Below are 25,676 nucleotides of genomic sequence, written 5' to 3'. Positions count from 1 at the left end.
TCTGCAGCTTCTCCCTTGATAATTTGTTGATTCATTGTTATCAGCGTTATAAAATAAACTGCACCGAACACAATAATAACACACTCAATAATTGACGCAATGTGTATTTGAAAAGTTTATCAGATCTACAGATGCACCCGCACTAAAAGTGCATATGTGCGTCCCAAGCCTCAACCGAGAAAAATCGGTTCACCCTCCCATAAAAAGTTATCACTTCAAAAGACACCTACTGAAAAGCGAGAAAACGCAAATCGAGACGACATAAATAGAATGAACAAAGAAATATTAAGAATAATCAGAAAAGACTTAAAAAAGCATATAGAGGAAAGCATTGCCAAATCCATTCACCAAGCAGTTCAAAGGGAAATCATCAAGCTCAAGGGCAGACAACATAACACCGAAGAGACAACATTTGTGGGAAATTGTGAAAATATTGTGAAGTGTTTGGGTCGACTTTGCGGTTCTGAGGACATTCCGGAAACTTCACTACACGATATATGCAGGGCTCTGGAAAAGATGAAGTATAACCAGGCGCTTCGGAGAACGATGGTGTCGTTACAGAAGCGTTAAAGATTGGAGGATCGAATCTGATGGCCAAGGCTCAAAAGCCTTTTTATCTCTGCCCCTTACAGAAACGACTGGAAGAAAGATCACTGCTAAATTTTCCCACGGCAATCAATTCAATCGAATTGTAAAACAAAGGCAAAAATTGCATCAATTCCAGTCATATGTCAGCAAACCGAGCCAGTTCTTTGTGACACGTGCCATTACATTACCCGTGGGGCATATTCCCGGCCAGAATATGGCAAATAAATATTCATGGCGATCGCTCGAACGATGTAAAATAGATTTGTTTTTGAATTTAAAGTTCTCGCATCATTTGGCGCCCCGAGCGGACGTTCTGGTTTGACATCAAATACACGTTTTATATTAATCCGCCTGAAACTTTTCCATATTTCAATTTGACCGCTAATGTTTTTGTAATTTTGATTTATTGCGCGTGACGACGGCTCTTGTTATGCGGGACGCGCAACGTCGATTTGCCGTATCGGTCGCCCATTACCGATTTCCATTCGATTTGTTCGGACTTATTTCGAATAATGCATTTTCCATGTCCGGCTGATCTGCCTTGCGTCTTCACATTATCCTGGGGAAATGCTTGCATTAATTGCGTAAACCCTGGGCGGATACAGGGGGGGTCGTGACCACCCCGTTGGACTGAGTTTAAGTCGGCTAAAGAATTTTCTCACTCATGTTGTTATTTCTGAATCGAGTTATCAATTCTCTATCCAACGATGCCAAAAAGAATTATGTGGCTCAACTGGGGCTTGAGAAAGTTCGAAAAAAGCAGCGTCATATTTGAGTCTTTAGCCTCAAATCTTTATTATTTTATTATATAAAAAAGTTCTCGCTCCTTCAACGTCTCAACCCAAATCGTTTCTATTTCTTCCTTAACCTTAAAGCTTATTTACTTCTTCTTCAATTTATTCTTATGGGACTTAACTTTGTGAGCAATCCGAACATCTCTTACTTTAATATGCATTTTACACTTCCTAAATCCATAAGCTGGCAACCTGAAGTTTCTGTAGTCAAAATGAATCCAGCCAGTACTCGGAAAAGTTTCCGTGGTAAATTCTGACACAATTTTAGTTTTAATTTCCTTGCATTCTAAATGTGTCTCCTGGGCATTCGATAAGGACCTGCTACACGTCTTTCCAGCGTATGTTAATCGCGGTTTCAAGCTCGCCTTGGGCTGTTACGTGTAACAATATTTCCCAATCAATTTCTCCCGTTTTCATGGATAATTCGCTGTTCCCCCAAAGGAAATTCGAATACCAGCACAATTTTCGGTTCGATGGCACTCGATAATTAAAGCTTGTACATAATAAATGTTTGTGATTACTTAATTTATCATAAATCCGATCAAGCTTTTCGATTATTTTCATTTTATTTTAGCATTCCTCCTGTTGCCAACCTTTCTTTGTGTTTCCAGTGATTATTGCCTATTTGTGCATCAAAATTTTCCGAAAACCACTTGATTTCGTCCTCGATTAATAATTACCAGACGTCCAGCCAGTCCCAATATGAATATGTCGACTATGTTTTTCATAATTACGTAAATTAAGGAGCTGGAGACAAATTAATGACTGACTAAAGTTAATCGAAACTTGATAGCGGATGCGTAAAGGATGTGAACATTATAAGTTTTCCACTGTTCGAGGCAAGGGCCAGCAGTTTTCTTAAGCACAAAGCAAAAACTAAGCATGTTCAGGCCAATTGTCATCGTGACTTGCTTGATTTACTTGGTCCAAGCCCATCCAGACGAAAGACTATCCACAGTAAGTTCGAGGTTCCAAATAATTAATTTATCTACCGTCCAGTTTGGTTTGTGCCTTTGGAAAACGTCGTTGAAAAATATTCGCCAAAGTACATATTCCAGCGTAAATTGTTCAATTAATATAATTGCCCCATCATAAACTGACTGAAATACCCAATTGATGTTCAATGACGCAAATCCGCGAATCAGCAACTGTAGCAATTGATGGTTGGCAGAATGAAAAATTGCACAGAATTTATTAATCGCTTCCACTATTCCATTTCTGCAAAGTGGCAATTTAAAACTTTTCTGCAATAAACGGATTCATCGAGATTCCTTAGCAAAACAGACAATGCTGCTTATAAACCGTCGACTAAATTATTTTAATTCAAGTAATTGAGTTTCCAAAACTTCTTTTCAAAATTTTTGCCGTTTAAAAACACAGAGCGTTACCCACTCGTTTAATTTTATCTAAAATCCCTGGAATAAAAAGGTTTGCAATGGCCGACAATGTCTTTTTTAAAAGTTGTGTTTCTTATCAGGGGATTTGAAATATTTAAAAGACATGTGGCTAAAGAATTTATAGGTTCAGTTATTCAGTTCAAATAATTGTGGATTTACATCATTGGCAAACAGTTACCCACAGCGCCTTCTATTAGAAACAGTTTATGGCAAAATACGGCTACCCGATCGAGGACCATTCCGTTACCACTCAAGATGGTTACATTTTGACCGCCCAGCGTATCCCTCATAGTCCTAATGGGCAAAAACCGACTCGAGTGGTGCTTTTGGTGCATGGAATGGGAGGCAAAGGCGCAAACTATTTGATTTTAGGTAAGCTCGCGCAATAGTTTGGTTTCTAAATCCAGTAGGAACGTGAAAAAAACAAGTACTTAAACCATCATGAAAAATATTAACGTGAAATCGATGCCAATTATGATTAAATTTGTCACGCAATAAACATGCCGTTTCAACTTTCTATACCTATTCAAAGAAGAAATATGTATGTCTTCGTTAGAAATGCTCTCCTCTTATTTCTGTCCATCAAACAATGCGCTTCTTGAACTTGATAATTTCCCGCCAATTCTCCTTTCTCTATTAACCTTTTTTCCAGTCCTTCCTCATCTTTTAGGCATCTCTCTCCAGCTTTTTCTTTTGAAAAAACACACAAAATAATATTCCAAGCACTTGAAAGTCCACTTTTTCCTAATACTGATTCCCCATTATTCCGAACTTTCCAGGTCCTCCGGATGCCTTGGCATTTTATATGTCCGACCGAGGCTATGACGTGTGGTTGTTTAATGCCAGAGGCACTGAACTGTCCCGAAAACACAAAACTCTGAACCCGAACAGAGATCGCAAAAAATTCTGGAATTTCAGGTGCTAAAACTGTCACAACACCCCACCTTAACAACTAACTGCTGTAACCGCGTACTTTAAGCTGGAATGAAATTGCGCTGTTTGACTTGCCAGCGACTATCGACTACATTGTGAGGAAAACCGGAGCCGACAAGTTGTTCTACGTGGGTCATTCTCAAGGAACCACTTCCTGTTTGATTATGTTGTCTGAAGTGCCAGAAATAAACGATAGAATTTCGGCTGCGGCTCTGCTGGCTCCTGCAGTTTTCCTTAATCTGACCAAATCGCCCATTTTAACTGCAGCCTCAAAACTAGCAGGACTTGCCCAGGTAACCTCAAAATCTCCATTGAATCTCTGGATGGCAGTTTATTTCTCCAAACCTAAGAGGCTTTTGGGAATGTTCAACTGGTACGAGCTGCCGATGCCCAACAGCCCCATGCTGAACAACATCCTTCTGTCATTGTGTCGACCTCCCATGGATGACCTCTGCCTCGATATCGTGTACTTGATTGGAGGACCAACATCTGGATTAGTGGACAAGGTACCCAAAGAGAGTTTTCTGGAAGTTTGACCACCAAACTCCCACTTTTCAGAGCATAGTTCCCATGGCCTTAAAGTTTGGTATTTCTGGAATAGCCAGCAAGCAGATCTTCCATTATGGGCAAGTGATACTAAGTGGTACTCATGATGCAAACGCACCTACTATTGTACGTGTAAAGCCCTAATTTGCAGGAGAGTTCAAAAAATACGACTACGGAAGTAAGGGAAACCTCAAAATGTACAACAGCACAAAGCCGCCTCTTTACCAGCTGCACAACGTGAGAGCACCGATGGCGCTATTTTACTCGGTCGAGGACCCTTTTGGAAACAATTTGGTACCACCAGGTGGAAAAACATTGACAAATAGTCGAAACCTTTCTTTTCAGATGATGGAAAAGCTAAAGACATTTCTACCCAATGTGGCGCTCGACAACCAAATGTCTTTACCGAACTGGAATCATCTGGACTTTGTACTGGCTCGCAACTTGCGCCAGGAAGTACACGAGCCTTTATACGAGTTATTCAAAAAATACACCGATGAGCTGTAAGCTCAGAAGCCAGTAAACAGGGTCTTGAAAACATACTGAATCTCTCCTTTCGAAAAATAGCGATTTCGGCACAAATATGATCGTTTCGGTCGTCACAAGCGCCCCCAAGAGACCGGAACTGATAAGGGTTTCTGGCTGCTTGTTGTTTTTGCGCTATTGTGCGTCGTTAAGTTGATAAATAGACTCCAAAGGGGATTCTCGATAAAGTAATCTTAGAAAATCCCATAATTGACCATTGTGTTATTGCGCTTACGAAAACTTTTACTTAGCAAAACAGTCAGTTTATGTTGTAGCGGAACTGGCAACATCGCCAAATTCGATACCAGACTGGAAAAATTGAGCAATTTTAGAGCGTGAGTCAAATTCACGCTGTTAACCGGGGAGAACAGTTGTGTTTTTTTTTATTCTTTTAACGGTGTCTGTGTATTTCCGTGATTGGCGGAAATTCAAATACCCGTTACCATCAGATGAATGTCTCGTCCAATCTCAATAACGCCTTAGCTTTCCTCCCTTTTCTCCCTCTTGAGAACATAGAAAAGTCGTTCATTTCCAGCTAACCGATAAAACCGCTAAGCAAGAAATTAGGAAAAAGCAAAGACAAGAGTCCTAACCAAAACCACAACAAAGTATCTCGAGCTAAAACACAGCAAATTAAATCCTAATAAAAATCATGGCCATTCTCAGTGCAGTTAAAGGAGCTTTCCCCTCTCCCATTATAAGCTTTTGGAACAAAACAGGGCACGGAATCGTGTAGTTCTTTCTGCGAAAGTTACGTCATTAAAAAGAGATTTGTGCGGCAAATTATTTTCGCGCCGAGTCGCTTTACGTAGCGAAACTTTAAAGCGGCGTCGTAATTTTTTTTTCGGCTGCGAAACAATAGTTTAGTGCATCCGGGGAATTTAAATCTGCTCCACTGTTTTCTAAGTGAGTCGCAAACTCTGACGCAAATATGTCAATTTGGTCTACGCGAACGCCTAGATGGGGGGATAAACAACATATTAAATGAAGCGCATTATTTTTCGTTAGGAAGATTGCCTTTCACCGAGCAGGAAGATTGAGACTCGAAAATTTCCACACATGCAGGCTGGAAGTTTTCCCCAGACGGCGCAAGCCATCTCTTACTCAATTTCAGTCATCCCACTGAACTTCAGTCAATGATGATGCTGACTTTGTCCCATTTCCTACGAATTAAAAAAAGCATGGTATCAATTTGACAAAGACACAACATTGACCAATAGGCGCATTTGCGGCCTCATTAACTTTGCTAATTGGTGCGAATCAAATATGCGTGAAAATGGCTCAAACAAAAGCTCGCTGCTTCCATTCGAAATCCCATCGTGGAAGATAGAAAAATGTTGAAAAACCGATTAATGCTTATTTGGGCGGTCATTCAGTTGGAAGCGGTTGGCGTTGTGCGACTGCATGTAGATGAAAATCTGTCTGTAGTAAGTTTCCGGTATTCAGCGCTTACAAGCATCCAATAGAGTGGCAAGTTGAGTGTTGATTCTCTTTTAGACCCAAATCATCAAAAAACACAACTACCCAGTGGAAGAACACACCATTACCACTGCGGATAGTTACGTGCTGAAGACGTTCAGAATTCCACATGGCCAACAGGGCAAGCCTGAATCGCGGAATGTGGTTTTACTCGTCCACGGACTCGCCTCTTCCTCAGACGACTGGATTCTACTCGGCCCGGACTCTTTGGCCTACCATCTAGTGGACAGCGGATTCGATGTGTGGCTGTTTAATGCTAGAGGCACTCGACATTCGCGCAAACATCTGAAACTCGACCCCGAAGCGAACGCGACTGATTTCTGGAACTTTAGGTAAAATGAGCTTTCCTCTGCATGTTTCTTAAACTTCCTCTGCTTCGTTCTAGTTGGGAGGAAATTGGCCTTTACGACCTGCCGGCCAACATCGACTACATCCTCAATCATACAGGGGCGGCCAAACTGTTCTACGTAGGACATTCACAGGGTGGTACCGCCAATCTGGTAATGCTTTCTCAACTACCTAAGATGAACGAGAAAATCATGGCAGCCTCCCTACTGGCTCCTGCTGTCTACTTTGTCAACGAGAAATCCGTGGCTCTTTTAAAAGTAGTCGCAGTGCTGTTCTCAGTATGTTCAGTGAGGAAGGATTCGAGTATGTAATTATGAAAGTATTTTCAGCCTCGAGTGCGTAAGATCAGTTTCTACGAGTTTCCTCCAAAGTCCAGCAGTCATCTAACTGACATTTCCAATCAGCTTTGCTCCTTTCCAGGACTGATCACCATCTGCTACAACACCATTTACTTTGGAGCTCAACTGGAAAATCATCCGATTGATCAGGTACTTCTTTACATATCTAATCCCAACCACGAGAATCCAGTTCAGATTCTTCTCGTGAAGTGAGTTGCTTTCTCTGGTTTGCAACATTCCATTAATTTTGTTTCGCTAATGGGAAATTCAGCCATTTCGTCGGGGGCACCCGTTCTCAATCACACATACACATTTTCTCTCCAATTTCACAAAAATTCAGGCGCCATCCTCGTCCTCGTCCGTAGTCACTGTAAAACTGCTCATAAATTCGCAATTCCTTTGTTTTGTTGCTCTAATTTTTAGCTCCATCTCCCTTGTTATTTATAATTTCTGCAATAAATATTCTGATAATGAGCATATGTTTTGTCTGTGGGCTGCTCTCTCTATGTTGCATGCACCAGGTTTCACGTATTTTCCTTCTCCTCCAAAAGTGTTTCTTCATTCGCAATAAAATATACGGCGTATTTGATTTCCTCAGTCACGTCTAAATTATGTTCTTTCAAAAGACAAAAACTTTGAGACGAAAGACCCAAAATGCATAGTAGAGTTTTAAAATTGTTGCATTCCAGGCAAATCTTCTGAGGAGTTTTGGTTGGTTAAATTAATTAATTAAATTCTTCTATTGGTTGCAGAAGTTGATTCCGTTAATAGTCCAGCATGCGCCGAGCACCCTCTCCACTAAACAGATCCACCACTACACTCAAATAATGCAATCGGGGGAGTTCAAACGATTCGACTATGGAACTCGCAGAAATTTGAAGACTTATGGCTTCTCCAAGCCGCCAGTGTTCGACTTGTCCCGAATCACCACACCCATGCTAATATTTTACGGAAATGGAGACTTTCTGGCCAGTCCTCTTGTAAGTCTGCACACCTCGATGAAATGTCAGTAAACACTTGATGGCTTTTAGAGCGTGCAAAAAATGACCAACGAGTTGACAAACCAGCACGAAGTAGTTGAGGTGCCTTTCGATGGATTTGACCACGTGGACTTTCTATGGGCACGAAACGCGAAGGAACTAATCTATGAGAAAACCCTCGAAATGTTCCAGAAGTATGTTAATTAAGCTCTGTATGTGTGACTAGACGGGAATATATAAAACATTGATCGGAATTATGGTCCTTAAATGATGAGAAGGCAAAAAGTGGGAACATTAATCAGGCTAGAAAGGGCATTCAGACCATATAAATCTAACCCTTTCGAGGCGCAGTGGTGACAGACAAAAAATATAGATCGTGCTCGGCACTCTGAAGGAAATTAAAATTCTTCGAGGCCAAGAGGAATGGGCGCACATTCTGATACAGACGTGTTGCAATTATTGCAAAGAATAATAAAATGCCACGGCACTGGTTGGCTGATAATGGATAGATACTAACTAAGAGTTGAGTTTTCTGGAATTTTTTCTTTAAATGACCCACACTGTATATTTTTGCGAAAATCAACGATTTACAACACTGAAAGGAACTTAATTGACTCTTTGAGCCTCAAGCCAGCTTCTGTGATCTAGTGAAGCGGAAAAAACATCCGACTTCCACAAAGCAATTGCTTCATTATACAGGTCGTGCATTCCAATGACAAATCCGAACATTCTACGGTAATTTACCGCTCCATTTCATGCACACTTTAAAAGTCTAATGCGAGCGAACCGTTTTTCTTCCGTGGAAAATTGCGTGTCATAAAACAACACTCCTGTTGAATGTTATCTGATTTTACACACTAGTATTTTACTAACAGCGTCTTTGAATATTAATTGAATATGCCGCAAAAGTGAACGTTGAAAAGTCGTCACTTGCCTTTGAGGGCCGCGTGCAGACATCCAGAAGCTTCCAGGCAAAGTGGGACATCGCTGCTTAATCTGCAAGGAACAGAAAAAACTAATGAAAATTTGAGAATCAAAGTGCGCAACATTCCTGGTCTGTTGGACGTGTTGAATCTTGTACATTTCGCCTGGCTTTGTTACAACAAAAGACACTTCGACCCAGCTGGAAGTCTGTATACGTGTGGGCCAAATGGCATCAGGAATTATACCGGAATGATTAATATTCATTACTGCATCGGCAATTATAAGACGGGCCTCATGTTCAAGGGATGGCGTTGTTTCGTTGCCCCGCATAGAAACGGAGTGATTTCAGGTGATCCAAACGGCAAGATTGTATTCACTTTGGCACAACATTGTCGTCTTTAGAGCGGCTGCACCGACAAGAAAAATAAGCGCACATCGAAATTAAGTCAGCTGTAAAGTGCAGACGATGTGAACCGGGAAAAGCGGAAGATGCCAGCAGATTTAATAACTTACACTCACTTAGTGTCAAAACATTTCGCTTTTCACGTCAGCGAATAGTTGAGATCTGGCTTTATGATGGAGTCTGTATCAGTCGGGGAGTCGGAGTTCTTTAAAAGAAGCAATTTTAAACCGTCATACACGTTCATCAGGGAGAGTTGAAAGAGCTCTGGAAAATCTCAAGTAGGCATTTAACGTAATGTGCTTTGAAGAAGCGTTTTTTCTCTGATGAAGAGAAAGATTATAGAAATGTCGTATTGCTGGTTTTGGTCAAAAAAGGAAAAACGAGCTATAAATGAAAAAAAAAATGATGTGCGTCACGGGATGCTCGACAGAAGTGATAACGTCATAAATTAATAGAAACCATAGAATATTGAACTTGTTTAACGCATGATGGCAATAATAATTTTAATATTCTTGTTAGTCTAATAATTTATAAATGAATCAGGAATAGGTAAAATTTCATTAAATTTCAAGTTCAAGTCAATTTTAAACAAGTAGGTAGTAATATTTTACCGAATCGTGCAATATAATGCAAATGGAGATCATCTGGAGAACATTTTGTGTAAAACTTGAGTTTTATATCGAGAATGTTGATTATGAATGACAAATGTTGATTATATCGAGAAAATTGTATATTTTGAAAATCTAGTAGTGACAAATGCCCGTTTCTCACACCAAGATCGATTGCGACGATTAGTCCAATTTTCTGGGTTTTAACATTACTTTACTTACTTACTAACTCATTAATATGCATGGTTTTTTCAACATTTGGTAAACAAACCTGAAACCTGCAAAAAGAACGACAAAACCAACCAAACCAAAGAATGGATCGAGTGTATTAAATCAGAAACCCCACACTAGCACATGGAAGAATAGCAATTAAATTTAAAAACTGTATGGAATCCATCGGTATTTATGGCCAGCGGGATGCTGAGGAATGGCGGAATCTTTAAAAATCCTCGGCGACGTAACAAAATGAAAAGCGCCGCGTGAAATCCCCTTTTTAGCATAACTTCCATCGCGCGAAAGAGTTTCTCGGTTGGGGGGGGCCTCTAAGCAACCGTCAGAGAGATACAGAAAGGCACATAAATAGAGCCAGAGCCGAATTTATCGCCTTGAGTGTCAACATTAGCTGCGGAGAAACGACATCCGGCGATTTAGAGATCGATTCTCACTTCATCTTCATGTTAACCAAACGACACCCCTAATGATACTTGACAAATAGACACATGCCAAATTCTATAGGGCGCTAACCAGCCACCCAAGGATTCATGCTGGTGAAGTTTTAATGAAGCTGCCCCAAGTTTTCATATCATTAGCAAGCCCCAAGAATGCAGGTTTTAATTATAAAATAATTCGCCAACGCTAGGCAAAGAAATAATTAAGGTGAATTTTCAAACGCGAAGCAGTTTTTAATTTAAATTAAACTTTTTGCCCTTGCAAAATGAAGCTATAACAACTGTTTGCTTTATTAATATTTTATGTTCTCTTGTGCCTTAATTTCGTGATTGAGAACGGGAAATCCACCGAGAGCCTGATTCAACGTTTTCTTCCCTTTTTCTTTTGCCTACACTACGAATTCAGCAAATTTTCCTGCGCACCTATTGTTCGCAATTTTCTCTTAATTCTCTTAGCTTTTCAAAGGTGTTGTTGTTGTTGACAAAACGTTTCAATTCAAAATAAGGTCGAATTGAAGAGATCAAATTTTGGATGGATTAGATCAAATTAAAATCTCTACTTGGTCGAGAAGAGCAAGAAAATTAAATGAATGTTCCTTGGGTAGTCTTCAAGTAAAAAGTAGAGTCAAGAGCAGATAGGTACTTAAATCGGTATACAATTGTTTGTGAACAGAAATATGTAGGTTACTACTGTGGTTCGGAATGACTAGATGTAACAAAAGTTACTTAGAATGTAGGAAAAAAAGTAACAAGAAAAGAGAATGCCAATTTTCACGTAGATTGGTGCGAAAGTGGCCGCACAGTGAAAAGCACAGTAAGCGGTATCACTGAGCATGTCCCACATGATATACGACTGTTATTCCATATAATAATATTATCTAAATGGAGGTCGGGATACCATCTTGTAATACAATACGCTGACCAGATTGTCAATTAGCCGGCGTTGTGGCAGCCATTGTGGCTGGAATTGATAAAGTTGAGCTGGACCGGTGATTTATGGCTGATAATTTGATTTCGCACCTCCGTAAATTCGTTTTCCTGCCCATGCGAGAACAAAGGAAACAGCACAGTGCAAGAAACCGACCCGATAACTCATATTAGAAAATGCAGCAGCAACAAATCCCGTTTTCATAAACGGATTTCAGGCCGAAGGAAAAAATGGAGAATCTTTGTCCTCCCAAATGGGACGACGACATAAAAAGAAAAATATTCGGCCCGTTTATTTTTTTTCTACCTCAGGGCCCCAACTACCCCATAGGTAACCTTATTCGCCGGCAAAAACGCGATTAGGGAAATGAATCATCCTCCAACTGTAAGACGTTCTTGGGGGTAGGGTTTTCCCTACGCAAAAACAACCCGTTCGGAATAAGCAAGTCACCTATCTGATAAATGGAGGTTTCCAGGCGAACATTTGTTATTTTGATCTTGTTGACAGTTTACAGGTAAAAACAGATAATTAATTATATCTGAAATCTTTACGGGCTTTGTACGAACATTCTGACTCAGTTGTTTGATATTCTACTCGCTCTCTGCAGCAGGGCCGGAATACAAAAAAAAAATAGAAAACGGCCGAAAGGAAATTAAGTCTGCTTAGAGGACGTTGCTACAAATGTATATGTCTACTAATTAACTAAGCCCAAAATATTTTGAACAACTGAAAACTCAGTAATTAGTAAAGTCACAACAAAGAGCTGTGTTATCAGCAGAAGACTGTGAAAATCACTATGTCCTGTTGAGCAAAAAATCAATCGGCTTAAAGAAAATGTAGTTTTCCCGGATCGTTAATCTTGATAAAACAAGGTAATATTTTCTAATGATCTCCTCCAAGATCTGAGCCGGCCAGTTCAAGAATCCGCTCGGCTTAATGCAACTTCCACGTTCTCTGGTCCGGTTCTAAGTACTCGGCAATGCTGCAAACGGAGATAAATGTCTCCGGGAAAATGTGGCTTTATTTTATTTTCGAGATAATTTCTCAGCCTCCACGATGGCCGCGACTCAAATCGGTTTATAAAATTTTATTTTCCCCAATAAAGATCACTTTTCTAGGATTATTTAGCTGTTGCGATGGCCGGCTTAATAGAATTACATTTTCCCAGAATGGATTCGAACTGAACTGCATTCGAGATGTTTAGACTGTGCTTTATTAGATTCAAGAGCTTAGTAGAACAATCGAGTTTACATTAATTATAAAATGGTATCTTTGCTTCCTTTGCACTGTCAACGATATTTTCTTTTCTATTCCTCAAGTTAAGCTAAAGGCTCTTTGATTTCTTTTGTTATATAAGTCTAAGCACTGCATTCTTAGGGCCAATTTTCATCATCAAAATTATTAGATTTTATGGGTTGCCTTGTGATGGTGACGATACACTTATGTAAAAACCCTTCATAGATGCGAAATGGGGATAAAAGTAACCACCTCTAAAGGGTTGAAACTTCAGCAAGAACAGGAACCGGAGCGGTTATTAAAAATCGTTAAAAACAAAACCACAAACCATATATTTAATGAATGTTTCTTGAATTGAGCCAATTTATTAGAATTTACGATATTTATGTCGTGCACTTATTTGCTTTTGTTCAAAGCGCAATGAACTGAACTATCGACTTATCGGCGGAGAAATGCTATCGCCCATCAACATGCTCGATTTGAGTGCCATTTCTTAACAGTTCGCAATTAGTTCGCAACCGAGTGCACAAAGCGAGTTCATTTTCCATAATTCTGTTCGTATCTTGATTTAAACAATTTGGGGGTAATTAATATTTCGCAAAAGCGCGACTCCCTGCAAAGTTAATTTAACTCGGAGAAAAACAAATTGAGTGGAATCGAAGCCGAATTTGCACAAGTTATTCGCTCCGGTATTTTGGGGGCCGCCAATAAAATCACTGGATTTTAGGTGCCGAGTAGGCGAATTTTGCATTTGGATCTCGTAAGTACCGAATCTATAATGGGGAGGAGTAACAGGCAGTAAATAAATTGGACGCATTTTGCGACTCAAACCTGCAAACAGCACTTTCGAGAGCGGTGTAAATTTGCAACGTGCAGCATTTCTAAGTAATTACCTGAATGTTATTTACTTGTGGCTAATAAAGGGAAAAAGTGCGCGGAAGAGAACTTTCTTTCCGCTAACGGTAACCAACCAATTAAGAAAAACAAACAGAACTTTTCATATTAGAAGGGCCGGACGCCAAAAGCAAACAGAACTTTCCTACTTCTTCCTCATTACCAAACTGGCCGTTGTTACAGGGCAGAACGCGTCTTTGTTGACGTAAACCTTCCAAAGAAAAATGTCGTTTTTCATTTTTGTGCCTCGATTGATCAGGGTTCGACTAATCGCCATCCGACGGACTGGTTAATACCCTAAACGCAAATAGCCCGAATCACTTCTAGAATTATTGGAGTATCTCAATTTCGACAACTCAACTGTAATTAATGTTTTGCAAGGCGAACCGAACCTCGGGTAATTAACTCCGACAAACCGAAATTAATTGGTTCTAGGGTTCGGCAATAAAAAGTTGGGCAAAAATTGCCCCGGAAGATAATTAGTCTACGGCCTGGACTCTCGACTGGACGTTAATTTCGATATTATTATACCTACTTCAAAACGCTTGAAAGTTGCTGAATTTATATTAGAAGAGTTTTTGCCACAACCGAGTGACGAGTTATGCGTGCAGGAAATAGAAACACCCATATAACTTTCTATGTATTTAAAAAAAAGTCTGGCAGATGCAAGAACACGCCACTTGAATCAAAGGCAAGATGTGGAAGTTTTATTATTCTTATTTCCAACTGTTTCGGAACTTAAAGATACTTGGGTGGAAATGGGGAAAAATTTATCGTCAGATTAACACACTCCTATTATTATATTAAGTAGCACACGATGGACCATAAAGAAGATCACCAAAGACATTTGATATAAACAGGAAACAAAATGAATGTAAGCAAATAGATCGTTATGAAAGAAAACAAGTCGTTATTCAGTCTTCGTCAGTGGACTGTGTAATAAGATCTGAACAACCGGAGACTGCATGGCACGAGGGTTGCTTATTAACTTTCTTATTAACTAAAACCTTGAAATTTGTACTGCAAATTATTGGGAAATGCAAATATTTTTATGTTTGAAAATTACAAACTTTAGTAGGGATAAGTTGAAACAACAATGCCGAAAAACAATTTATCATTAGAGGGCTCAAAACACACTCTGTGGAGAGCGTTTAGGTTCTTGTGAGTCTTCTGAGAGTGTGATCAGAAATGCCTAACGGCGAAATAGAAGCAAAAAATATCTGATGAGTCCAAAGAGACTKCAYTATTCTWCCAAGGCATCAAGAAAAATTTCCAACGCTCAAYCAGATTGTTGAGTCAACGATCARTCGTATTTTCGTTTAATTATTGAAGATTTTATTATTATGGCATGAATAGACKTGTATATCTGAAAATAATTTCCAAAGCCAGTSGGTTAGTGCGAAAGAAAATAAAAAACCAATACCGAACTTGTGCTGACTCTGAAGAGTTGTACTGAAAATTCCCATTTTATGGCTACATGTATGGTCATATATATAAAACGGAAGCAGGATTTACGAACTCTAAGCAGAGCAGGAATATATCTAAGCTATTCATAACACTGCATCATCACAGCACATTACGTATCATTTTTCTCGGCAAAATAATAAGCGAGATCTCATAAATATCTGTTAGATTGACATTTTCGCTACTCATGCTACGAGCTTCTGATGTTAATATATCGATGCTGTCTCGTCTGGCTGAGAAAAATAAGTTGCCGCTGAGTGTAATGATCTGACAACGTTTTTACATAAGCTCTCAGCGCACAGTTACACAGCGCCCCGTTCCGCATTTTTACTAAATTTTTGTGAGGAAAAACGACTCTCAGCACTCGAGAAATTCAGGAAAATTCGTCCAGCTTCGGCTAACCAGAGAGAATGGTTAGAAGGGTTTTTTCCTCAGATTAAACAGATGCATTTGTTTACGTTTTTAGGTGGGAGTAATATTGGCTCACAGTCTATATAAAAGTAGGTTACTGCCAGGAGCGGATCCAGATTTCGAGTCAGGGGGGAGGGGGTCAAACAGTCGAAATTCTTATGCTTAAAAGAAATCGTTATGCTTAAAAGAAATCGTGCGAGGTAGTTTTCTTCTGCAGGAAAATCGGCCTGAATTTTCCTAACCTCTACTATTTTGCACGATTGTAAACAGGAGCCAGTGACGTGAGTTGTTTTGAATTTATAAGCTGAGTCATATTCGGTCCCTATTAAAGCGCTATCAAATGCTTAAAAAAATTGCGTTACCATTAAAGCGTTTATAATTTCAAACATTTGATGTAGAGATCAGAAAATTAATGAATCGTTCATGCTTAGAATAAATCGATTAATACAGATTTTTACTACGCCTATGGCTAGCAGCCAGGCCAGTTGATTTTCCGATTCATTCCAGAGACAAGTACTTGTCTCTGTTAATTCTACTCTTTGCTCGGTACCTACTTTATCCCTACCACCTGTTTTTCATTGATAAATCGCCGATCGATAGAATTTAATGTTGGTCCCAAACAAATMGGGATKTATGAATGACTAGCTTGGTCTATTGGTTTTTTCCTTGTAYMAAGCTTTCGGCTTGCATTAACACTATACAGACACGGAGACAAGTGACTGGTTTTAAGCATATCAACAATGTAGCCAAAAAATGAAATGCTTAAAAGGTGAGCATTAATATTCAGATAATTTTATATTCATTTATTATAAAAAAACGCACTGATGTTCAACGCGTAAACACAAAAGGCCAACCAATTCGCGTTAGTTTCGGTTCGTTATCGTTCAATCTCTTTGCAACCCGTTCACATGTGTGTTCGACGTCGCTTTTGTGTTCGCTGCCTAATCACGGAAGTTACTTACGGAAATTAATCAGTCTGCGGTTTGCGTAGTTGAGAGTTTCTAATTCGAAACTCGCCGCAGATATTCTGCGTTTCTTTATACGCCAATCATTTCCTGCACGAAAAGTTAATTAAAACTTACGCTAAGTTCAACTTCACCTGATCAATCAAACGACTATGTTTTGTCCAACATCTGTTTGGTTTCTGCATTAAGATATATTTGTTCTTCTATATTATTACCACTGTCTTCCGCAGTTTGTGTTTCGCCTTCTTGTTGCTGGTCTGTTAATCTTCTCTTTAATAAAATGCATGTGATAAGATTGAAATTTGCTCTCTTACACTTAAATATTTATGTCGCACATTTTCCGCGTTTATCTGGCATAAATCTGAAGATTGCCCCGCCTTTCCAGTCGCATCGAAGTGACTGCTTCCGGCGATATTTTTCCAGAAGCGGCAACTCTTTTGGAGATAATGCCGAGACTTTTCCACGCTTTTTACAGCCATTGTGGCCTCAATTGGGGCCAGGCGTTTGAATTGATCCGGTTTCGTAAACATACTAGTCGGTTCAACATTGTCCAAAATCTCAGGTTCGATTGGCAGTGGGCTCTTCGCCTGGCTGCGACATGGTCTAATGAGTTTCCAAACTCAAACAACGGCACTAGGTAGATAATCACAAACTAATTCAAGCAGCAGATTGACATGGCGAATAGTTTGGAATTAATGGAAACGACCTGTTAGCCGAGAGAAAACGAATCCGGAATTTCTTCGTTTAGCTTCGCTTGAAAGACAAGTGTTTTATCCAGAATTAACATCGGTAAGCCACCGTCGATAATCATTATTCGATGCGCCAAATTCGTTGCATAAGTGTCAGCTCAATGTGAACGTGCCAGTTCAGTAAATTTGGCTAATTGGTGTCCGTTTTCAGCGCCCTTTGGCACGTCCGGAGTCCAGGAATTGTACTGAAATTTTATTCATTAGCTACACCATCGAGTTATTTCCATTTCCGAAGTTATCTAAGCATCAATGGCTCTGGTTACCGGAAACCGAAACTGTCCAACAGCTACGTTTCAAGCATTCCTTAAGCTGATTAAAGTTTTTTAAATAAGTGGTGGACGCCGCTGGTTTAATAAGAATAGAAGCAACTTGGCCTAACGCACTCCGATTATGAGCTTCCGGATTTTGAGCCGGGAAAAGCAAATAAGACAAACACTCGGACAGAATGAATGGATGCACCACGCCGCTCGACATGAAAGGAAACTGCAGCCTCTATGACAAATAGAGCTCCAGTCTTCAGAAACAAAGCGAATTCTCCAGCTTAATGAAAATGGGTAGGAAAAATCTGAAAATCGCATTGTTACCACTTGTTAGATGATTTTTAAAATTCACATTTGAGTAGAGTGCTCAGCTACACGGGCAATTCGTTTCTAATGTTCAGTCGAATGGCGCGCTTCCATTTACTACTTGATGTTTTGTAGCCAGATAAACGTAATTTAAAAATACTGTTCTATTCAACAAAGATCAAACTCCAATTCGGGTAAAGTTGACTGCATTCTAACAAGAACTGTAAAATATTGATGTCCATTTATGGTGTTCGTTAGATATTTTGTTCCATCCCTACATGTTACGTATGCCATTTTTGACCTAAATCTCATAAATTACGTTTGATTGGTTTTAAGTAGAGTTCGTGAAAGTTACTATGGAAGGTTCTTCGCCAGCTGAGAGCCCTTGAACATGTCGAAGAGTTGACACAGCGCAAAAGATGCATTGAAAAATTATGATTGTCGATAGGTCGAACGCTCTGCAGAAACAATGCAATGAATAGATTAACTAAGATTAGTCCGAAATGGTCCGAACCCAAATAGACGCAGATGTCAAGTCAGCTCACCCGTTAGTTTCCGGTGTCCAAATAAAACTAAGCGCACTAAAGAATCACTGATCACTGCACGGAAAAACACAAAGAAACTTAAAGCTGATACCATGAAAGAAAGTGTCCAACCAGAGATTCACTTCAGCCTGTTCATCCAACTTGCACACCGAAAATAATGATAAACAATGAGAATCCCTCAAAAGTTGCATTCATTCCCCACTGCCAAGTTACTAATACCTTACAGAAAAATAACCAAAAAATGTATTACTCAGGAAACTTTACTTCTGGTGAAGCAGCTAGGAAAATGTAAGATCGCCATAACAAAATACAGGAAAAAGTAACGTAGGAAAGAGTCTACTCCATTTGCCTTGTAGACATCCAAAGGTTTGTTTGGCCACATTACAAGAAGAGGCGTTAATAAACTCGGAAGTTGAATGGTTTCAACAAAGGTAAATGGCATTCTTCTTCTCGTAAAACGCAAATTGGCAGCACTAAAATTCACAAGTTGTCAATAGCCTCGATTTTCACTATTTGTGATTCGTTTTCAAAACTTGAAACGTGTAACAATGTGATTTAGTGTCCTTGTTCCTTATGGAGACTCTAAACAGGTCAAATCTTCTACACGACAGACGCGCTGTTGAATATTGAAGCAAATCTATTTTGTTATCAAGTGAAAGTTATCGAAGAAAGTGATATTGGTTGGCGCTCTTAAAGAAAATGTTGCGTTTATCAACGATTTTTTCGCAAAATCGCTTGATCTCAAACTTTTGAAGGATATCCGTATCAAGTATTTTGCCATCAACTTTGCACATTTTCGTACTTGTGGAGATTAACACTAAAGGTTAGGGTGACGATGCATCCAAATTTTCTTCACAACCCTCTAAACTAAATTTGAGCAAACAAGATTCACGATTTGGTGCTGATCTACTGTATAAAATGGGTTCATGCAGGCGTATCGCTCATCTTGCGTTTTGTTTCGGTTGCAAAGATTTAGTTAGAGCAATAAGGGCTGATGGCCCCTATGTAAAGCTGTTGTTTCAAACGTTGCAGTTTTCCCGGTGCAAATTCGGCTCTCAACTCCGGAAACTGGCTAATTAAATTTCGGACTGCGGCTTAATATTAGCGGATAAAGTAGGGTTTTCAATTAGAAAAGTTCCGGACTGTATTTGAACAATTTTTAATTGTACACGCTGCCGCACTGGAACTTTGTGCCTAATTGGATTCGGATGCGATGCAAAATGCGGTTGCTGGCCACCTGGATTCAACCTATAAATCCTATTTTCCATCTTCAAGAACTCTGCGTTAATTAACTGAGTTTTACATTAGGTCTAATGGAAAAGCTGTATAAAGGTAGGTACTCAACCAGCAATCAGCTTTGACCTGATTAGGCCTTGAAGCCAATACGAATAAATGTGTAAAAGGAAATCGTTTCTAATTGTACACGTGTAAAGGGCACGTGTCTTTTGAAAGCCGCCTAGTAACTTTCAGCATCGCTGAGTCTATAGTGGGAGGTAAATCATACCTTAAAGTATTATGCAAAGCCATGCTCTGCAGCAAATCCAGACAGTGTCGGTTGTAGCTGAGCAATTAATTAAAACTGGGCTCATTAGCAAACAAATCAGTATCTCCAGGTAATTAGAAAATCCCTGTTCCAGACAATTGCTGTTCCTTAATTCATAAAGAGATAATTCGAATTAAATGGATTACTCCGGCTAGTCCCACGGTTCTCAGCCATTCATTCGAGCACTTTGTCTTATGCTTTATTCACTCCCATCTATAACTAGATCTTGATAAATTATTGAGGACCTGAATGGAGCTGATTCGTCCATTTATCGAAACGCTTTGTACCTTTATGTGAACTTTCGTCTGGCTAATTGGTCTGTTTGAGTTCGTTTCCTTTTCATGGTATTAAGTGGATTGCGAAAGGGGGGCCTCGGAAAATGATGAAAGTGCTTTTTCTTCTTCATTGCTGCACTCGCTGAAGTATATCGTGTTTGGCGCTTTAACGAGATGCTTTAAGTAAGCGATGCCCTTTTTAAGCATTTTAATTAATCTAACGCCCCCTGAACTACTCTAACATGACAGCTTAAAGTCGGTCTTTGTGTATTTTTTGGGCTAAAAGGGATACTTTTTCATGCAAAATGTGAAGAAATTTTTGCAGACTTTTCTCTGGACCGCTAAAAATTGGTTACCGCTACCAAATCAATTTCGGTTATTGAATTAACAAACGGAGGATGAAGGTTTGCCAACCTCTTTGGGTGCGACAATCCTGAGAGCAAAAAATGGTAATTTAATTCTAAAAACGTAATTTAATTTTAACATAAAATCGGCTTTAATCTCTAAAAAAAATAAAACCAAAGATTGCACAATTTAAATTGAATTTTCAATTTAAAGTTATGGCAATGGTTGCGCCGAATACTGCGGTCGCATGAGACTGCTAAAAACGCAACAACTGAGAACAAACAGAGAATCAAAATGAGAAGATCAAAAAATTAATATAGAAACTTTATGGAACAACGCTAGAAGAACCTTATACCAAAGTGGGCTCAAAGGAAAAATAGAGGGAAATCCAATAAACGAGATGATGTAAATACATCAAAGAAACCGCAGTGGAAGCTTTTGCATTCCCAAATTTGAGCAGATCCGACAAAAACCCTAAAAAACACCATGGTTGTGTTAAGGAATGCGACGAAAAGAATAAGGCCTACATAAAGCACCGTACAATAAACGACACAGGAATCATACGAACAATACAAAGCAGTCGGTCATAAGACATACACTTCCACAACACTCCCAAAACCTTCTCAAAACGACTTTTATGATATTCAAATACAAATGTGGCGATTTATTAGGAATCAAAGAAAAGATACGTGTCAAAGTGCTGAACACAACTTTCGAATTAAACCAACTTTAGACTGTTCAATTTTCAAGTAGATGTTTTCCAGGCACGCCACTGCTTGAAACGCAACAAGACACGTTTATCCAATACATTTTTCAGGTTGTTCTTCACTTGCAGTGGCGCACTCACAAACTATACATGTATGCCCTAAACAGATTAGACAATTTCTTCAAAGAAACTCACTTCAGTATAGAAATTTGAGGAAAAACAGGACCATAAACCAAAGCAAAGAAGGTGTTTTAGAGCGATTTTCGCGTCAGCTAGCGTGAGTGCCAAGCGTGAAAGGCAGGAAATCGTGAAAACGTTTCGTTGCCTCGATAAAATGGAAAATTCTCGTGCATTCAACGGTAAGAAAGCCTTTTGAAAGCTATCTCATATTAACGAAGGCATATTTACGAATGGGGTGTTTCTATTTGCGAGCGCACGTGAAAACCGTGTTACAATCTTATGTATGGAAAATTGCACTTCCAGTAGCAAAACGGAACTGCACACGCACTTACTTATAATAATAGGAAGCCCTTTAGTGCAGACAGCCCTGCTAAACACCCGTGAATGGGACGCAGTCGTCAATCTGGCAAAGAAAGTTCATCCAATGCATCTGGGACCCATTTGGTCAGAAAAGCGCTAATAATAGCGAATTTGTTCGATAATATCGTCACCGTCATACAAGAAATGGCTAAACCCAGAGAGGTCCATTTTTCAGGAGACACTATAAATAGTTTAAAATAAGCCATACTTTTACATTATTCATTTAGCACGGGAAAAGCACGGGCGCGGCTGTACTTCCGGCAAACAACACAGAACATCCGTGGGGTTGCCAGGGGAGATGGATAATTATTGATTTGATGGTGACGGTGCAAGGCGTTCATTAAAATTATTGAATTTTGCATCGATCGTATTCTTCCTTAAATTAACCCTAACAATATTTTATTGGGTTGTTCTCTTTGTTTACTCGCTGCCTCATTCCTTGTTATTTCTTACATTATCAACATAGTTTCCATTTGAATTACTACTTGAATTTCGCGTTTTATCAATTAGCATTGCTCGATTGCTGTTGACGGCTCTTTGAAAATTTATTTATGTTAGGTTCATACCACAACGTGTAAAAATTATTCGAAGCTACTTATGTTTAACACTCAGATTACTCAGATCAGGTATACCTACTAATAAGTTTCCAGTACTAATTATAACACCCTATTAACAAGAACATTGTTTTGCATTAAAAACATACGAGAACCGCATAAAAATAAAATAAATGAAGCACGTGCAATTAACATCTCTTGTACTCAGCTAGCTGAATTGACTTAGCACTTACAGGAATTCGAAATCCCGATTTTTCGCACGGAGATTAAACTGAAACTAGTCAGAAAAAGCTTCAATATTTGCACAATTTGAACAAACGGTCCTAAATCTGACAATTTGTGAATGTCGCTTTAAATACCAGTGTTGCGAAAAAGACCCAGTGGTTATGACACAGTCTTGCTTATACAAACTTAGACCAAAACGACCGTAGAACAATTGAAAGTGATTGATTCATTCGATCCGATTACACCCCAGGAGAAGAAAAGGCGTTTGAGTGATAAGAGAATTCGCTTTGGCAAGCTTGATGTGCTAATTCCTGGAGCGAGATGTTTGGGCATTTTTTCGCCGATTAATATTCGAATCAGGTATAAGCGCGATAATAAATTCCGTAAACCAGTCTCGTTCGCGCAGCCCCTAACCCATTTAACAGTTGCCGGGAAGTGTCAAACCTCAAAGCACATCAGCCTTAAAGCAAGTCAATATATCTCTTCTTCAAGACACAAACAGGAGCCGGTAACGAAATAATAGTATACCTGAGGGTAATGATTAAATCCTGTCGAGAAGACGAAAAAAGCAATCCCAAACGTGACTTGAACGCCGGCAACTTCCCCATATATTGATGCGATATTTTCATGTGACAACAGGGAACGTGATTCAGCGCTATTCCATCGTTTACCTCGTCATTTCTGATGTTTTCAGTTAGCGAAGAACAAAGCGCAGCTTTAACCTGAGAAGTTGAGTAGAACGTTTTGCAAGCACGTCCGAGTTTCATCTTCAGAGTTATTCTTCCGCGAGGCGGACAAGTGCACGTTTTTTTCCTAAAAATCCAATTTTTCACTCTTGAAATATGACTATTCAAACATTAGATACATATTTAGTCCAAAAAAATATCGGTTATGAATATGAATAATAATCAAGCGCGTCTTTCTTGGAATCTAATGCGTTGTTTAATCGATTCGGGCTTATTATTCAAGCTAACACATTTAGTCAGTGCACGTGGTGTTACACTCAGTTTGCGTTATTTTGATTTTTTGGCAACTTTAAACGTCAAATGTGCTTATAACATTAGTGTTTTACATTTAAACACGACTAAATTCTCTTCAAAAAGTAGGAAGACACAAGAAAAAAATTCATGTTCTCCATATTAACCCAATAAAAATGTTCCTAAGAAGGAAATTTACTTTCAATACAGAAAGTCCTTGCTAATTATAGAAACTACGATACTTTTTGTATAAACAATGATTGTTTAACTAGGCCGCGGTTTTCTTTTTTTTATTATGTTAATAAAATTCTTGACTCTCTACCACTTTTGGTCATGGCTCCCAAAAAATGCTTTACTTCCGCTGATGATGAACAATTTTTAACCATCTTCAACTATTCAATGTTGAAAGTGGCAAAGATGAAAAATCAATTGACTGAAATTGGTAAGCAAATAACTTTCTGGAGAACGCAGGAAGGCACATGAAAGAAAGTTATATGTTTCCACGATTGTGCAAGGTGCTCAACATTCAACCTATAAAAACGTGCTTAAGAAGTGCAGCGGACCGAACTTCCACACTTTAATGACTGAATTGAAGAATTTATCTTAAAAAAGACATGGGAATTGACTCTGAATATAAAAAATTTAATTCAACTTTTAACGATCTTCAACGATTCAATGCTGTTAGAAATCAATCTAAAACCCCTTGAATATGTTACGTGAAAGTGGCAAAGATGAAAAATCCATTGACCAAAATTGGTAAGCATTTACATTGATGTAAGTAGATGCTATCTCAAAGGCGTTCCATGCTTGGCGAATAAAATACAGGAATAGTAAAGACAATTTATCAAACCCGATGGGGATAGGTCGACGTTGGAGAGTATGGAGCATTTGACCTGAACCGAAAACTTTTATGTTTACCCAATGAAGCTGTTTGTTATTGGAAATAAGCCCGAAATCGCTCCGACTGAGCTGAATACGTGTATCAATTACTCTTCGTAGTCGAGATGGAGCCTCTCGGCATAAAGGTAAGCAATTTTTCAAATGCACGCCACCCTGTCGTAACCCTGCGAACATCAAACGGCGACATGTTGTATATTTAAGAGTATTGCAAAGATATTGAAATCCCCTCCGGAAAGCTCTTCTGCTCAGCCAGGTGGAGAAATAACGCGTTTAAAAATTTCCTCTCCCGCGCACACCAGTTTTTATTTCTTTGTTTGCTTTAGTGAGATGTTTCAATTTCAATTTAATAAAGTACCTTCAAATTTAATCAAGCTGATTCACCCCATTTTCAAGAAATGTGTCTTGGGCCCGCCCGTAATTCGAAATCGAATTCAAACTGTGCCCGTCACAGTATCAAATGCTCGAGTCGAGTAATAATTATTTATGCCATCTCGCTTACCATTAAACCCTTTCGTTTCGGCGAAATGAACCGATAAAAATGGAATTCATATTTTGCCGGAATAAATTAATTCAAGGAAATTTCCAAACAGAGGATAATTTGACTTTGCCATTTTCATTTAGCGCCCCAATCCATTGTTTGCGCGCGGAAAAACTTTCGCAAAACTCATCCAATGAAACGGGTGACACTGAATTTTATTCGACTGATTGGGAATCGAAAGAGTTTGCTGAATTGCTCATTTACCGGCTGATCATCATTGATTAATGGCCTTTTTTGCTTGGATAAGCGAATAATTGTATTTTCGATATCTTTGCATTCATTATGAATATTCCACGAGCTCTTTTCTGTTATTTGTAGCTTTACATTTATAATCATCTCTCAGTTGTCCTCGGATACAGTGAATAAAGATCATCGTCAATATTCTTCCTTATAATAAGAGATGACATTTAAACAAATTTATTTAGAGGATATTTAGACACGACCAGAACAGGAAAATTTTGAAGTTTCCTTCCCAATTTTCACTCAAGCATTTTCCGAAAGACAAATCTTCAGTCGCAACAAAGTTAATGAGGAAATTCGAGTAGTTTTGACCCAGAAAGCAAAAATTGAATATCAGACCCTTAGGTGCAAGATCATGCCAAAATTTCAAATTTTCCGTCCCGTTTTTGCTAATTTCTCGGAGGCAAAATGAGCAAGAACGCTTATTTGTACATCATTCTAGAGAGAAATAAATGGCCTTTTTAGCAAGTGAACCATCGATAAGGAAATTTTGGCAGTTTTCTCAAAAAATGCTTGAATTCAAGAAGTTTTAGATTTGCGTGGT

The 25,676-nt window shown here is 39.0% G+C and overlaps 3 protein-coding genes across 4 annotated transcripts in view; all 3 read left to right on the top strand.

Moving 5' to 3' along the window:
- The window catches only part of LOC109537240 (glucose dehydrogenase [FAD, quinone]), a 386,158-nt gene that overhangs the window by 218,106 nt on the left and 142,376 nt on the right, over positions 1–25,676 (top strand). Inside the window, exon 6 of the mRNA XM_048662095.1 lies at positions 11,485–11,495. Within this exon, the coding sequence (XP_048518052.1) occupies positions 11,485–11,495 (11 nt within the window). The remainder of the gene's footprint in view (positions 1–11,484; positions 11,496–25,676) is intronic.
- Positions 1,365–4,798, top strand: LOC109537201 (lipase 3). Of its 2 annotated transcripts, XM_019903807.2 has the most exons (8): positions 1,367–2,339; positions 2,977–3,151; positions 3,559–3,697; positions 3,759–4,005; positions 4,063–4,218; positions 4,271–4,355; positions 4,410–4,552; positions 4,604–4,798. In XM_019903807.2, the coding sequence occupies exons 1-8, from the start codon at positions 2,265–2,267 to the stop codon at positions 4,763–4,765; spliced, it is 1,182 nt and encodes a 393-aa protein (XP_019759366.2). In that variant the 5' UTR covers positions 1,367–2,264; the 3' UTR covers positions 4,766–4,798. The 2 variants fall into 2 exon arrangements, with proteins under 2 accessions (XP_019759365.2, XP_019759366.2); XM_019903806.2 differs by having other exon boundaries at positions 1,365–2,339; positions 3,759–4,218.
- Positions 5,589–8,179, top strand: LOC109537202 (lipase 3). The gene is made up of 6 exons (XM_019903808.2): positions 5,589–6,210; positions 6,281–6,594; positions 6,648–6,888; positions 6,940–7,098; positions 7,701–7,928; positions 7,980–8,179. Exons 1-6 carry the CDS (start codon positions 6,118–6,120, stop codon positions 8,133–8,135), a joined length of 1,191 nt encoding a protein of 396 aa, XP_019759367.2. The 5' UTR covers positions 5,589–6,117; the 3' UTR covers positions 8,136–8,179.

Source organism: Dendroctonus ponderosae, unplaced genomic scaffold, assembly GCF_020466585.1.
Source record: "Dendroctonus ponderosae isolate FM_Combo_2020 unplaced genomic scaffold, Dpon_F_20191213v2 Dpon_F_20191213_10, whole genome shotgun sequence".
Taxonomy (NCBI): Eukaryota; Metazoa; Arthropoda; class Insecta; order Coleoptera; family Curculionidae; genus Dendroctonus; species Dendroctonus ponderosae.
Note: the sequence above shows the minus strand (reverse complement) of the source record. Positions and strands in the feature narration are given on the sequence as shown.

Coding starts and splice junctions, on each gene's coding strand:
- LOC109537201 (XM_019903806.2), top strand. CDS start 2,265: ATGTTCAGGCCAATTGTCATCGTGACTTGCTTGATTTACTTGGTCCAA. Junction 2,340..2,976: donor CAGACGAAAGACTATCCACA/GTAAGTTCGAGG, acceptor GCCTTCTATTAG/AAACAGTTTATGGCAAAATA. Junction 4,553..4,603: donor ACCCTTTTGGAAACAATTTG/GTACCACCAGGT, acceptor CTTTCTTTTCAG/ATGATGGAAAAGCTAAAGAC.
- LOC109537202 (XM_019903808.2), top strand. CDS start 6,118: ATGTTGAAAAACCGATTAATGCTTATTTGGGCGGTCATTCAGTTGGAA. Junction 6,595..6,647: donor ACTGATTTCTGGAACTTTAG/GTAAAATGAGCT, acceptor GCTTCGTTCTAG/TTGGGAGGAAATTGGCCTTT. Junction 6,889..6,939: donor TAGTCGCAGTGCTGTTCTCA/GTATGTTCAGTG, acceptor AAGTATTTTCAG/CCTCGAGTGCGTAAGATCAG.